We start from the raw sequence: 15,989 nt of genomic DNA, 5'->3' as shown, positions 1-15,989 counted from the left end.
TCACAGCAACCTCAATCTCCTGGGCTTAAGCGATCCTACTGCCTCAGCCTCCCCAGTAGCTGGGACTACAGGCATGCGCCACCATGCCCGGCTAATTTTTTCTATATATACATTTTAGTTGGCCAGATAATTTCTTTCTATTTTTTTTTTTTAGTAGAGACGGGGGTCTCGTTCTTGCTGAGGCTGGTCTGGAACTCCTGACCTCTAGCAATCCACCCGCCTTGGCCTCCCGGAGTGCTAGGATTACAGGCCTGAGCCACTGCGCCCGGCCTAGGGACCAGTTGTTGACAGGGCTATCCAGTTTGTAGATGAAAAATAAAGCATAGTTCAAGGAAATACTATGACTCAACTGAATAATGAGGCAGGAGCATTTTATTTTGGGACACATGAAATGAAATCAACAAGTGTTATTCTAGGTTCTTTATTCTCCTTTATTATATTATATAATTGAAATCATTTCCTGAAAACAAAAGCTCTGTGACACTCACTGCAAATGAGTCGTTACTGACTGAATAAAATTAAATTTATCTATATTCATGAATTATAATTTATACTTCACCTTCAAAAAATTTGAAGAGCTAATAAACCACTCAACTTTTAAAAAATTAAATATTTTACCAAAAAATCATTACAAAATCATTGTTTGAGAGTCTGTGAGGAGCAGAAAAAATCCATTATGTAAATTTGGGTGCTTAGAACACCATTCAAAGATGCCTGCATCTGGCTGTCTAATTTGCTGTTGTTGTGGAATGCTTACATCTAGCAAGGTCTAAGTACATGATCTTCTCCTGGTAAGCCTGCTAAAAATGCAGCTTCTTAAACCCTTTCACTAGTAATTTCTGATACATCTGATGGAGACCAAGAATCTGCATTTTAAAAATTATCCCAGTGCTTGCTTTGGTAGTGGATGTACTAAAATTGGAACAATACAGAAGAGATTAGCATGGTGCTGGGCAAGGATGACAGGCAAATTTGTGAAGTGTTAAACAAATCCCAGATGATTCTGATGGAGGTAATCTGAGAATCGCACTTTGAAAAACAAGGAAGATATTTTCTGGTCAAATTATGACTAGTAGCATTAGTGTGATTCATGTTATTGAGATCAACTTTAGAAAAAGGTTTTGGAATTAGCCTAGATGGCATATGCAATCTTTACTTGCTCCTCTAACCATTTTTTAATTTTTTAATTTTTAAAAATTTTTATACTTTTATCTTGACATAATTTTACATTTATAGAAAAGTTGCAAAGGTAGTATAGAGAGCTCCCATTTATCCATACAATGGAATACTACCTAGGAGTAACAGTGAATGAACTAGCATTACATGTATTTGTATCAATACAAATGAATGTCACAAATATAATGTTAAGCAAAGTTATAGAAGGATACAGATAGCATGACTTGATTTATATGAACATGTAAATACATGGACATCCCTCTAACCATTTTTTAAGAAGCTTGCCCCATTTTGGATTAGGTATTGAGTTCTAATTCTATCTCTACTAAATATTCAATTGTGGAGAAGCCATGTGAATATTTCACAGCTAACTTTCTTGGACTGTAAAAATAAACATTTGGATGTTCACCTATAGGACCTTCTGACAAATTTCCATTTTTTTCTTTTATAATTGCTAAGGAGAGTTTGAATACCATTTCTTAAGTTAAACCTTGATTGATTGCCCATTTAATAATTGAGATACAAAAAGGTTCTAGACATAGTATCATTCACAAGCAAAGTTAGAAGTATAGGTAATTATTCTGATACATTATAAGTCTGTTTCAAATAGGAGTCCTGACTATTTCCCGTCATATGGGAAATGTTAACATTGCTGTCAAAGTAAGTTTTTTCTTCTGAAATCTGGAGAAGATAGTTTTGTGATCTTATATAAAATAAATTTTAAAATGAACTAAGTAATGGAAAGTGATAATCAGGTACCCTGGAGCTGGGTTGGTAAACTTTTTCTATAAAGGACCAGATAGTGAATATTTCTAGCTTCGCAGGCCTTTCTTCCCTCCTCCTCTTCCTCACCATCCTCCTGTTCTTCTTCCTCTCTTCTCTCTCCTCCTCTTATTCTTCGTTTAACAACACTTTAAACACATAAAAACATTCTTAGCTCACATTTATATAAAAACTGGTAGAGCAGTGCTTCTCAAACTTTACTGTGCATACACATCCTTTGGTGGGATCTTGTTAGAATGCAGATTTGAATTTTGTAGGTCTGGAATTGGGCCCAGGATGCTATAATTCTAATATATCTTTTGAAGAGGCTTATGTTACTCATTGGGGGACCACACTTGCTTTTTTGAAAAAAAAATATTTGGGTACTTTTTAAAAAAATCGTTTTTAATTATTATGGGTACATAATAGTTGCTTGTATTTATGGGGTACAAGTGATATTTTGATAGAGGCATACGGTGTGTAATAATCACATCAGGGCAATTGGGGTATCCATCATCTCAAGCATTTATCACTTCATCGTGTTACTCATTGAGGGACCACACTTCCATTATCAAAACTCTGAGGGTTAAACTTTTGTGGCATATCATGTGATGAACAGCCCCCTCTACTGTTCAGTTCTGTGTCCCCAATGAGTTCTGCTGACAACTCGGTTTTGTTTTTGACCAAATAATACAATTGTTTTGGCCAATAATAGAGAATACCCTGTAGTTTAGTGGTACTTCATAATTTTAAACTATGCAAACTACCGATTAGCCATTCATATTTTCAGACTTCTTTGAAAATTTGATGAAAACTACGCCAGCTTCCAGTATCACTGCTCACCCCCACCATACACAATAATACCCAGTTTTACACACAATTTCAAAGCATTCATGGATCATATAAGATTTATCCATTGACTTCATCTTAAAGACTACTGCCAGAGTTGTGTAATGTCTGAATTTAAGGGATATCATAATTTAATTGATTTAATAACATTAAAATTTAGATTATAGCTATATTTTTATGTATCTGTTTATTTCTCTAGTCTATCTATCTCTGTATCTTTCCAATCTATTTATCTAGCTGGGTGGCGAGGACTTTTTATTTTATGCTCTAATTTGCCATTGTAGCTCTGATGATTACATTTAAAATCTTATATATGAATGAAGAAAATGACCCAACTGTGGTTAGTAGTGTACACAAATCGTTATAGACCCTGTATTAAATTTGTTCATGGTGCCCTTTTACTCATTACTTTTAAAAAACTGCTTGAGATATAATTCATAATTAATATACCACAAAATTCACCCATTTAAAGTGTACAATAGGTTTTTTTATTACATTCACATACTTGTGCAAACATCACTGTAATCAATTTTATATTGTTTTCATCACCCCCTAAAGAAGCTTCATCCTTATTAGCAGCAACTCCTGTGTCTCCTTCACCCCCAGCCCTAGGCAACCACTAATCTACTTTTTATCTCTATGGATTTTTCTATTCTGGTTATTTCATGTAAATGGAATTATATAATATTTAGTCCTTTGTGACTAGCTTCTATCTTTATGTTTTCAATGTTCATCTGTGTTATAGAGAGTATCAGTTCTTCATTCCTTTTTGTTGCTGAATAATATTTCATTGTATAGATATACCACATTTTATTTATACATTTATCTTGGACATTTATTTTATTTATCCATTCATCATCATCTATTTAGTTGATAGACATGTAGGTTGTTTCTTTTTTTGACTATAGTGAATAATATTGCTATGAACATTTAAACATAAGTTTTTATGTGAATATATGATTTCACTTGGGGGGAGTGTATGTACCTAGGAGTGGAATTACTGGTTTGTATGATAAGTAGATGTCTGACATTTTGAGGAACATTCAGATTGTTTTCCAAAGTGACTGTACCATTTTACATTCTCACCAGCAATGTGTGAAGCTTTTACTTTTTTTTTACATTCCTGACACTTACTATTTTGCATTTTTTCGATGATGGCTGTCCCAGTGGGTGTGACATATATCTTGTTGTAGTTTTGATTTGCATTTTCCTAACAGCTAATTATGGTGAGCATCTTTTCATGTGCATATTGGCTATTTGTCTAACTTCTAACTTCTTGGCCAAATTTGTCTAACTTCTTATCCTTTGCCGATTTTAACATTTGGTTATTTATATTTTTATTGAGTTATAAGAGTTCTTTATATATTATTCTAGATTAAGTCTCTTATCAGATATTTCATTTGCAAATTTTTTCTGATTCTGTGGATTGGCTTTTACTTTTTGATGTGGTCTTCTAAGCACAAACATTTTAAAATTTTATGAAGTCCAATTTATCTATTTCCTCTTTTGTCCCTTGTGCTTTTCATGTCATATTCAAGAAGGTTTTGCCTAAATCAATGTCATGAAAATTTGCTTCTCTAATTTCTTCTGTTTTATAGATGTACTTCTTACTTTCAGGTTGTGGGTGTTCTTTTGAAAGTTTTTATAACAGTGGGAGTAAAGTTACTGGAAGCATATGCTGAAGCTACAACACTAGTATCTGTATGTAACATAGTTTATATATGTTATAATGATAAATGAGTAAGATTCTCTGAGTGCTCACTGGACATGCTGAATTCTAAAGCATATTGCTAAGTAGTTTTGATATTGCCCCTCTTTTTCTTTTCTGATTCTATATTCCATTCAATAAGTATTAGTGTATTTCTGGTCCTATTCATGCCTTATCCAGGTCCATTGCCTGATAAGGCAGGGAACTATTTGATACAGTAAATACCAACTTCGTAGCATGGCCAATTGACTTTAGTACTTTTAACAATAGAACAATTTTTACAGTAGAGAGACTGTAGATCACTGCATGTGGGAGATTAGAGAAGAACAAGGAGAATATCTAAATAAGATGTCTGTAGCATACCATATGCCTGTCATATGAAAAGTGACATAAAACCCTTCATGAATTTTAGTATCAGAGTCTATGGCTATGTATCCAGACTTTTTACATTTGAGAATATGTTACTGATTTGCAAACTATTAATATGATTAGCCCCTCATAGTTAAATACTTTGGGAACTTTTTTGATTACGGCTTTTAAAAGTAATTGTTACTTCTATACTCTGTAAATTCTTCATTTACATTGTAGATACAGTACTCATGATATATAATATTTATTATTGTCATGTGTACTGCAATTACCTATCCATATACTTTGGTTCTCTTTATATCTTTTTTAAAATTCTGAACTGTGTTGCATAAATTACTCTTTTGCTTTAGGTACCTAACACTTATAATGTATGATATTTTCTGGATCTGATGTGATAAAAAATGGTAGTCAACAACCTTTAAAAGTTAATCCTCTTCAAAAAAGAAAAGGTTCATTCATGACCAAATTAAATTCCCTTTATTAAGTTAAAATATGCATTTTTTAATTAATATTAAAAGTGAGCTAGAATAACATAAACGAGTAAATATTGCTTCTTTTTATTGAGCAGAAATATGCTAATAGGTGATTGGTTGGAAAATTATAAGAGCAAACTCTTAAGAAGCTCTTAGGTAGATCATTATGTCTCCAAATAATGGTCATTCCTCTCAGCATCTCCATTTCATTTATTTGCAGACATTGTTGACACCTTAAAAATTAAAAATATTCAAAACAACCCACTATGCAAAATTTGATCTTAAAATACCAACAGGTCCTGCTCTTCCTATTTCTTATACCCATTATTGCTCCACTTTCATTGCATTCACAAGGACGTCATTGGCACCTGTCCCTCTTCCCTGCTACTGTATATGATGATACACCAAATTTTGTCAAATATTTATTTTGTGATGTGCCATATATCTTCCTCCTTCTTTTCTACCTGAGCCACCATTTCCCAAGGTCAGGTTCTTTATATTTTTCTCTTGCAATATTTAAATAACTGTCGACTGTCTTTTTACCTCCATTGCTGTCCATCATTTACACTGCACATTGAAAGTATCTTTCTAAAACACAGAGTCTTGTCCCTGTGCCCTCAAAGTGTGTGATCCATGTAGACTAAAAGTCACACTCCTTAGCATGATATTTAAAGCCTTTTATCTCAAGCTCTAAGACTACCTAATACCTTTTCCTGCTACATCAACTTCCTCCCTGATTATGAAATGTACCATGCACATATTCTCATTTCTTCTGTCTTTTTGCTCATGGTGTTCCTTCGGTCTGAATGCCTTTCTCCCTTAATTGTCATATTTCCATTCTTTATAGCTCAATTTAAGTGCTCCCTTTTCTGGAGCTCTCCTTATTATGCTCAAGTTAGAGTAAACATTCTTTTTTGCTTTCTGCCTACAATGCATTTCTTATATAACTTTATACAACATTTATTTCATTTTAGCATAGTAATTTATACTTGAGTTCCTCCGTCAGACACACCTCGGTCCAAATCCTGCCTCTACTGCTTACTGCATCTACACTCCTGGGCAATTGATGTCATTTCCTAAGCTTCTTCCTCATCTGTTAAATTGTGATAATATTTGTGCATAATTTGCAGGTCTCTTTTTATGTTAAAGTCTAGTAACATAATATCAGCATAGTAAATAATATCTGTGTGTGTATTTTAGGTACTTGCCCACTTGTCTTTCTTCCCCAGTAGATAGTAAGCATTTTGAGGACAGGATATTAGTTTTATTCATCTTAGTGCCCGTTCTAACATGTTGGTCCCAAAAGAAAATCTCTTGTTCCCTTTTACTTTTGCTCATCGTGATTCATAGGACTTGTTGAACCTAAATCATGAAAAGTAACATATTAACTTAGTGCTATATTGCCTCATTCCACAAAAGAGTTGGGATAGCTTAGGAGATGCATAAAGAACAAAAGAGTGAAACATAAATAATGATGTTAATTATTCGTTTGAATAATTAAAGAGTTTATTGGCACCATTATGAACCCAAGTGAAATAGAAGATGTAAATAAGAAAATAGTAAATCTTGTGTCCCTTCGGTCATGTTTTGTAGGATCTCGTCTTCGCCAAGAAGACTTTCCCCCTCGGATTGTGGAGCACCCTTCGGATGTCATCGTCTCTAAGGGAGAGCCCACCACTCTGAACTGCAAGGCGGAGGGCCGGCCAACGCCCACCATTGAGTGGTACAAGGATGGGGAGCGGGTGGAGACGGACAAGGACGATCCCCGTTCCCACAGGATGCTTCTGCCCAGCGGATCCTTATTCTTCTTGCGCATTGTGCATGGACGCAGAAGTAAACCTGATGAAGGAAGCTACGTTTGTGTTGCAAGGAACTATCTTGGTGAAGCAGTGAGTCGAAATGCATCTCTGGAAGTGGCATGTAAGTGAACGTAACGAACATGCACATTTACTTTTATTTATTTTTAGTAGACTTGGATTTGTTTCCGTAGATGCTAAAGCCCTAAAGAATAAAAAAAACAACATACTCTGAATAATTTTACTTTGCCTTCTTCTTAAAAATCTGGCCAAAATAATACCAAGTCAGGGTGTTGCAATAAATTTGTTAATATTAAATTAATGTGGCGATTATATTGTTATATTATATGAAAGCAAGGTTTCAATCATGCTGTTCATATTTAGAATTTGAATTATTAATAAGAAATATAATCAGTTATTAAAGTTGGCTATGTTAAAATGAAAAGTTTACGTGTAACATGGAATCAAATACAAGGCATAAATTCAATATTGTCCCATTTCTGTTATCTATTTGTATATAAGTGACTATATATATACATGTACATATATATTTACTTCTACATCCAACTTTTATCAGGCAACTTTAAAATATTCTATTATTCTCTAGCTTATATTAGCTGTTTTACTTCTAGGCTGAATTTAGGAATTATTGCCCTAGGTATGGAGGGGTGAATACCAACAATATGTGATAAAATTCATCAGAGAAGAAATCTGTTTTCTGTGGGAACCGAATGTTCCTATATAGGAAGGTTTTTCATTTCTACTTACTCTTGTTAATCAACAATAGCTAATGACTTGCCCTACCTTTGGCACATTTACATATTTATATATTCATCCTATAGTCCAAATAGCAGTGGTAAATCAAGATATCAATGTTTTGCATGTATTCAAACATTGACTACATAAATTCATGGATCATTTTCCAGAACAAATTAAAAAGTGTGATATATTTCTTTTCTGATTTATAGGTGAGCATTTGGGATTGTAATTTCAACAATACCATAATTTTTGTATTAGCTTATCTATTCTGAGGAAAGACTTTATCTACAATTAATTGTGAATAAGATGGCAACAATTATTGCCTAAAGATGTTTGTACTTTTCAACTTTCTGGTTGTAAAGTAGGTATTCAAAGATAAGAGGGTTGAGACATTTCAGGATGTTGAGTCTTATTTATATAGCTAGGAGGCAAGTGCTATTAATAAATAATAGCTCATGGGCACATGTCTTTCTTTTGGTAAACAAAATAATACTATTTCTTTCTTTTTCTTTTTTTTTTGAAAGACAGGGTCTTGCTCTGTTGTCCAGGCTGGAGTGCCGTGGCTTGATCATAGCTTACTCTAACCTCTAACTCTTGGGCTCAGGTGATCCTCCTGCCTCACTCAGCCTCCTCAGTGGCTGGGACTGCAGGTGCACATCACCATGCCCAGCTATTTTGTTAAAATTTTTTTTTGTAGAGACAGGGTTTGCCTATGTTGCCTAAGCTAGTCTCTAACACCTGGCCTTGAGCACTCCTCCTACCTTGGCCTCCCAAAGTGCAGGTATCATAGGCATAAGCTTCTATGCCCGGCCCAAATTATTTCTTAGGCAGTCATCCCAGTGAAAGCTTTTGTTTTCTAGTGTCCTATCTTCTGATTTATAGTTTTTTCTGAGAAACCTAGAACTCACTGATGCTTGAAATGTGTGACTCTAATAGGAAAAGACTAGAAGAACCTTAAGACATTCTTTTTGTTTGAGAAATACCTTGAGAGATGAGCATTAGAACTTTAACTAGCAATCCCATCTTGCCCTGGACACCAAGTAATTTTATTTTTATAAAATGATACTTTAAAAAGTACTTAAATGCAGTTTAGTGAGATTTTAAATATATACACAAAACTTCACAAATTCTAATATTTCTATAGGTTCCATTTTTATGTTGAAATATCATATTAAACTTTTCAAACATATTAAAATATTACAATGAGAAATTTGATTGATTTTCCCCCCACCAGATCCTTTTATGGTAAATATGATAGTCATTATTCTCCCATTTTGTAGATAAAGAAAATGAATCCGAGAATGCTTAAATAACCAAGATTCAGACAATAAGTTAATGGGAAATCCTAGACCAGATCCTGAATCTTCTAATTATTAGTTTTACTAAATTGTGCCCCATTTGAAGAAACACTCTAAATGAAATCTCATCTATTTTACATAAGTTAAGAGTAAGAATATTTATTTTTTCACAATTTTTTTTCTTTTTTCTACTCCATCAAATAACTAGTTTAAATCCTTAACAAAATTTTACTTCTCAAAATTAAAATTTATCTAAATTGGCTAGTCATTATATTGTTGGACAGTTATACACTTATTATTTTTTTCTGAGCCTTAGCTTTGTTAAAATTACTCCCAGAACACAAGCATCTTTTATTTTTATTTTATCTAAAAGGATTGCTTTCTTTCCTAATTGCATCATTAATAATGAATCAAACCATTTTAGGAGGAAAATTTTAAACCACGATTTTTTTCATGTGATGTGACAATAACATTTTTTTTTATTTTGAAATAAATGAGCTTTAAGAAATGCTTGAATTACTTATGACCTAGAGAGGAAAACAGGAAAGCTTCCAAATTGGATTTAGCTAGTGAATAAAATTCTTTCTTCTAATGCCATGTCAACAGTTCATGCCATTTGAGGCATCACAAGATCAAATAATGTTCATTAATATGTTGCTCATCTCTTTCCATTAGCTCATCAGTCTTCTCTCTTTCCTTGTGTATTTCATAAAAGATATTAATGTGGAATTTTTGGTCAAAGCATTGTGATTTTTCAATACCTATTGATAACTAAGGTGTATTTTTATAAAATGATAGGGGAAAAGCTGTAGATTATATAAATGTTTGACCTTCATATTTTAGAATATTCAACATACATGCTTAGTCATAGTACATCCAATTCTTCATCTTTTAGCAGAAAGTGGATAACTACTGAAAATGGTGGTAAGGTATAGTAATGAAGAAGACACATTCCAATCTATTCTTAAAGAGCTCACACTATAGTTGGGATGACAAACCTATAAATAAGTAATTGTTGCAACAAATTAAATAGACAATAAATCTTATTGTAGAAATACATGAAAGATATTGTGGGAATTCTGAGGGAAAATATTTAATTCTTCCTAGATAGATGAGTTCAAGAAAGGATTCTAAAAAGATATGTTATTTGAGCTCTGATTTGAAGGTCAGGTGATAATGTCCCAGGTGGAAATTGAACTGAAAGATCATTCTGGTAAAAAAACTAGATGCCTGAAAGGACACTGTGTATTTGAAGAACTGCAGGTAGCTCAATATGAGGTTGGGGATAGAATAAGTTGGACAGGTAGGCATGTGCTGCATCAAAATCTAAACTTTTTTTGTTATTAGAAAGAAGAGTCTTTGAAAGAGAATTGAAGATTGTGTTTAAAGGGATGATGATTGAAGTCAGAGAGGAGTTAAGTAGCTGTCAAATAATTCAGAAAAGAGTTGATGTTAGAATCTAAACTGAAAATAGCAGTGAAGATTGAAAGGAGGAAATGGTTTGAAACATTTAGAAATTATAAATGATATCACTTTAGGGTCAATTTGAAGGGATAGAGGGTAATTACCAGATTTTTTTTTTTTTTGGTTGATTGGGTATATAGTGCTACCATCCATAGGGAGGGGGAGGTATAGGAGAAGTGTCTTCAGTGGGAATAAGAGAGGGTGGTAAGCTTTGGCTGCATTGTCTGACATACCAATGAGATAGCAAGCTTTATACCTCATGTTCCATTAAAAAATTAAAAAGCTCCTGGAATTGAGAATAGAAATTTTTCCCAGTTAGAGGTTGAAGCCAGGGGAGTAGGTAGAAGAAGTAGATGTGATTTCCCAGGCAGGCTCTATGCAGGTAGCAATTAATAGGGCTCAGATCACTCCCATTTCTTGGAACAGCAATATTTACTGATGGGCAAGGGAAGAAGTGCCCGTGCAGGAGGCTTAGGTTCAGGAGAGGTATCAGAGTGACAGAATATGGGCAATGGGGTGACCAGAAAAGCCAATAAATACATTTATTAATGAGAAAAAGTGATGGAAACAATGCATATGCCACATGTTGGTCAAATAAACAGTACCGGTGGTCTTTACAAATGAGGACAGAGTGCAGCAGCTGAAGAGTGAGTTGCTGGTGAAGTGGGACTGGCAACTGCTGCCCATTCTTTCCAGCATGTAGCTCTGAGTGGGGTGTAGGGAACTAGGGCAGGGCACCGCGGCCTCTGCACTACTGACATTTGGGCCTGGATAATTTTTTGTTGTAGGAGGCTCGTGCTCTGCATTGTAGGATGTTGAGAAGCACCTCTGCCTTTTGCCCACAAGATGCCAGTGGGACTCCCCCCAACCCTGTTGTGACAACCAAAAATGTCTCCAGACATTGCAGCACGTCCCCTAGGGAACAAAGTCATTTGAAAACCACTGATCTAGGTGTGTCTAAGCAGTCAAGAGTATATTGCGAAGTAACAAACAAACATGTTACAACTTTTATTGTGAAATGATTATTGATGAAAAAAATGGAAAATTTTTGACCATTTTGGTTTTCATTTTAATTTATAAAATCTTGGATTCTGCTCTAATATGAAATGTGAAATTTTATTGATTACCACCTGTTTTGACGGGCTGTATGGAAGTCAGCCAGCTCTTTAGCATACCATATTTATTCTCTTTTTTGTCTTCCTTTAATACATGCTTCAGCTTTATGTAATGAACAATACAGTAGAAGAATCAACTATATTCAGGACTAATTGATACAAGGGAGATTTGAATTACTTACCTCATATTTTCTTTTCTTTTTTTTTTCTTGGTTTGGAATAAAAATAATCATCTAGAAAATGCTTTTCGAGTCACTTGGATTTTAGAAGAGTCTTTGGGCAAAAAAGTGATTTTTAAATAGTTAGAAAACAGAATTGCAGAATACATAAGCAAGGGACCTGGCACAATAAGAAGTTAACATGTAATTTTCCAGTGGGACCACTGAGAGAGCCATGGTGTAGCTGGTGCAGGTAGGATTTCAGTTCTGAACACCCGTGCTCCGTGTGCGTGGAGGGGAAGGAGCACAGAGACTGTGGCTGCCCGTGATGCAGGCTGAGTCAGTGGCAGCCTCTGGAGATAGCAGCTGTAGCCCCAGGTGGTAAATATATGACAGCAGCTTGATCTATCGACCAGGGTAAGAGGGGGTTCTGGCCTAAATGAAAATTCATGAAAAATTGATGAAGTCCCCAGATTATTTTTTCCGTTTCCTTTTCTCAGCACTGTGCCAGTGAAGAGAGGCGAGATTAAATGAGGTGTTGAACACTTTAGTGGCAAGGAGGTTGTGGTTCAAAGGTTAGGGTCACATAGAAACTGATCTTTTTTTTTTTTTTTTTTCTTTCCTTACTTCTAAAGCAAAACACAAGAACTTTTCAGATTAGCTGTGATTTACCTTTGCTTTGATAAATAAAGTGGCTAAATGTTCAAAAGTTGGCTTTTGATGTAGCTACAAAAGTGAGAATAGGTGTGAATCATAATTCAGTTGGGGAACTAGAAATAGATTGAATCTTCTAATTGCAGGATGGTTTCTTTCTTTCCTTTTCTTTCTTTCCTTTTCCTTCTTTTTCTTTCTTTTCTTTCTTTCATTTTCTTTCTTTCTTTCCTTTCTTTCTTTTCTTTCTGTCTTTCTCTTCATGTATCAAGACTCAGAGTGCAAGAAAGTCATTTAGAGAAAGAAAAGGTCTTTCATTATTTATAGGTCACAGATTGCTAGAATAGCAAAGCTATGGAACACTCTATAAACATAATGATCCTGTTTGTTTTAAATCCAAAACTAAATTGATGATTTATTTGTACAAGGAAGAAAAGTTATAGAATAGACTGACTAGTGTGAGAGGGCACACGTGTCATTAAAAATGAACACAAGGCAAATAGTTTCCTTGATATCAAGTCAATAAATATGTAAATTATTTTATTTTGGCTGTAAATGAATCTTATCCAGGCAAAATTCCTTTATACTCCATAAAGACAAAAGATAAATTAAATTGCAAAAAGGCTAAGCTCTGGAGAGCTTTTAAAAAAAAATTTCTTAATTGAGATATAATTCACATACCATATCATTTACAATACAGTGTTTTTTAGTATATTCACAGGGTTGTGCAACCAACACCACAATCCAATTGAGAACATTTTCATCACTCCAAAAAGAAACCCTATACCCATTAGCAGTAAATTCCTGTTCTTCCTGAACCCTCCCACCCCAGCCCTAAGTAAATACTAATCAACTTTCTGTAGCTATACATTTGCCTATTCTGGACATGTCATATAATTAAATCATACAGTATATGATTTTTTTTGTGACTAGCTTCCTTCCTTTACTATTAATGTTTTCAAGTATCATCTTTGTTGTAGCATGTATAAGTACTTCATTCCTTTTTTTGCTGAATAATATTCCATGATACCAATAGAAAACATGTTATTTATTCATTCGTCAGTTGATATACATTTAGATAGTTTCTGCTTTCTATTTTGAGTAATGCTGTTATAAACAATTTTGTACAAGTTTTTGTGTGTACGTATGGTTTGGGTATTCTCTTGAGTATATGCCCAAGAGCAGAATTGCTGAGTCCCATGAAAACTCTGTTCAACTTTTTGAGGAATTTACATGTAATTTTTAAATGTAGATTAAATGATATTTACTAGTGCCATTGAATTAACTGTATCCAACTTCCCTCTTACTATAAAGCACAGTTATGAAACATTTCTAGTATTTGATAAGTATTATTGAATGGCTCTTATCATAGACTTCCTGGGTCATATGTCCATAATTTAAGATTCAATTAATTAAAAATATTTAAAAAATTATATGAAAACATTGAACAGCTACAAAGTAAATCCTTGAGTAACTTCTAGAGTATTTTAACTTCGGCCTCAATTAAGTTGGATAATCTTGCTACTTGAGTCTTCATTTCATTTACTGCCCTATTTTTTATTTGTCCTGAAAGAAGGCAAGTTTTTGTCTCTCAGAAGCTGACATCTTTCCTGAAAACAACTGACATTACTTTTTCTGTTCACAGCTTACTTTTCCATCCAAATATCTTAAGGTGTTTTCCTTTACTTGGAAAATTTAGAATAAGAAATAATGAGTGATTATAATAGAAATTGGTTAAGTAAGTCCAGGAGTGGGAAAACAGAGACCTGCTTGAGCACCCCTTCATGTCTTTCTTAAAACAAATGAACATATAAACAACCGAAATGCATAAGAGACAATGGGTTGAACTGAAACTGATATTTACAGATTTTGACCAAAAGAAAAGGAGCGACTGTTTTTTTCATAATTTTTACTGCTTGTATTTCTACTAATATCGGGGGAGATTTCAGATTTTTTTGGTGGTGATAGTAGTGGATAGGGGAGGATATACCAACAAGTAAAAAATTCTCATAGCTCAAGGTACTTCCCATAACAATGTGAAAGTGTTATTTGAGCTGTTTTGTGAGTGTATCTTCTAATTTTGTGATACCGCATCAAGTGCTTTCAAATACAGTTCTCTCCTTTGATCTTCACAAATGAAGGTGTGAAATTACCTGGCGAAACACCTGGCGAACATGTTTGAACTTATGATCTATTTAAATATGTATAATGCTGTATGTTGATATCAGGTTTCTTTCTGCTGATTGAATTAACTGTATTCAAACTCTATCTCAACACGTCTACAGTTGCCATTCACTGACAATTAGCCTGAATTAGCTTTGACTCCAGGGAAAACACATATAAATCAAGTGAAATCTTGATGTCCTCTACTTTTAAAAAGTTTATTCCCATAAACAGTATAATTCTGAGTATAATCCTGAGCTCTGCAATCATATAAATTATATCCATAGAATAATAGGGAAAAATATTCTTAGTGATACTAAGGGGTAAAAAGACACAATATGTTGAGGTCTACTCTGGTTTCAACCCTGAAACCTTTTTTAGATAAATGTAAGATAAAAATATTCAGAGTTTTGAAGGGTTGTCCTACCATAAATTTTTAGTTTATTATGTTTCAACTCATGTGTAGAGGCAAGTTGTTTTAATGAAAATGTGTATAGGTGGACAGTATACTTAGGAAATGTAATTTTGTGCAGCAACTCATATTCTTCTCTCCCAAGATTTGTGTTTCAGCAGAATGACAGGTCTCCAATTTTCCTTCTTTACATTGATTTTGTTTCTGATAATTATAATACCCATGCAGATGTAAAAACAGTAGGTGAAGTTTGTTTAACTTTGAAAAGTTTTTCTGTAGAAGTTGTTAATAGTCTGTGGCTTAACTACTAGAGAATGAGGTTCCATCATCGTATTCACATATTCTCTCCACTGTGTACCATTAAAATTAGTTTGTCCTTTTGGGAGATTTTCAAAAGCAAAAACATTCCCAACCACCCATTTCTTAATTAAAAATATTTACACATTGTTGTCAAGTAGGAAATATTCTTACATTTTTTTGTCAATGTTTTCCAAGAAATACTCTATGAAAGCAATATTGAGTCCCAGCTTGGGGTGGCTTCTGGAAGCTCTCTGAGATTTCTAATACTTTCTTCCTGGGGCTACTCAGACATCAATCAATAGTTTAGTGTTTCTGGCTGTCTTAGTTTGTTCAGGCTACTATAACAAAATGCTATAAACTGGCTGACTTATAAACAACAGAAATTTATTTCTCACAGTTCTGGAGATTGGAAGTCTGAGATCAGAGTATGAGCATGATTGGGTTTTGGTGAGGCCCTGCTTCCTGATTCATAGATGGTGGCTTCTCACTGTGTCCCCATGTGGTGGAAGGACACTAACCCCATTCAGATGGACTCT

At 34.1% G+C, this 15,989-nt stretch overlaps 1 protein-coding gene and 1 non-coding gene across 4 annotated transcripts in view; both read left to right on the top strand.

Annotated features, from left to right (window-relative positions):
* Positions 1-15,989, top strand: part of ROBO2 (roundabout guidance receptor 2) — a 1,246,741-nt gene that overhangs the window by 718,321 nt on the left and 512,431 nt on the right. For all 3 annotated transcript variants that reach the window (XM_045540457.1, XM_045540456.1, XM_045540455.1), the window contains exon 2: positions 6,931-7,257. In XM_045540457.1, the coding sequence (XP_045396413.1) occupies positions 6,931-7,257 (327 nt within the window). The remainder of the gene's footprint in view (positions 1-6,930; positions 7,258-15,989) is intronic.
* LOC123631216 lies at positions 893-994 on the top strand. The gene has a single exon (XR_006733075.1). It is a non-coding gene; the product is annotated as a U6 spliceosomal RNA (small nuclear RNA).

The sequence above is a fragment of the Lemur catta genome, chromosome 1 (genome assembly GCF_020740605.2).
Source record: "Lemur catta isolate mLemCat1 chromosome 1, mLemCat1.pri, whole genome shotgun sequence".
NCBI classification, from domain to species: Eukaryota; Metazoa; Chordata; class Mammalia; order Primates; family Lemuridae; genus Lemur; species Lemur catta.
Note: the sequence above shows the minus strand (reverse complement) of the source record. Positions and strands in the feature narration are given on the sequence as shown.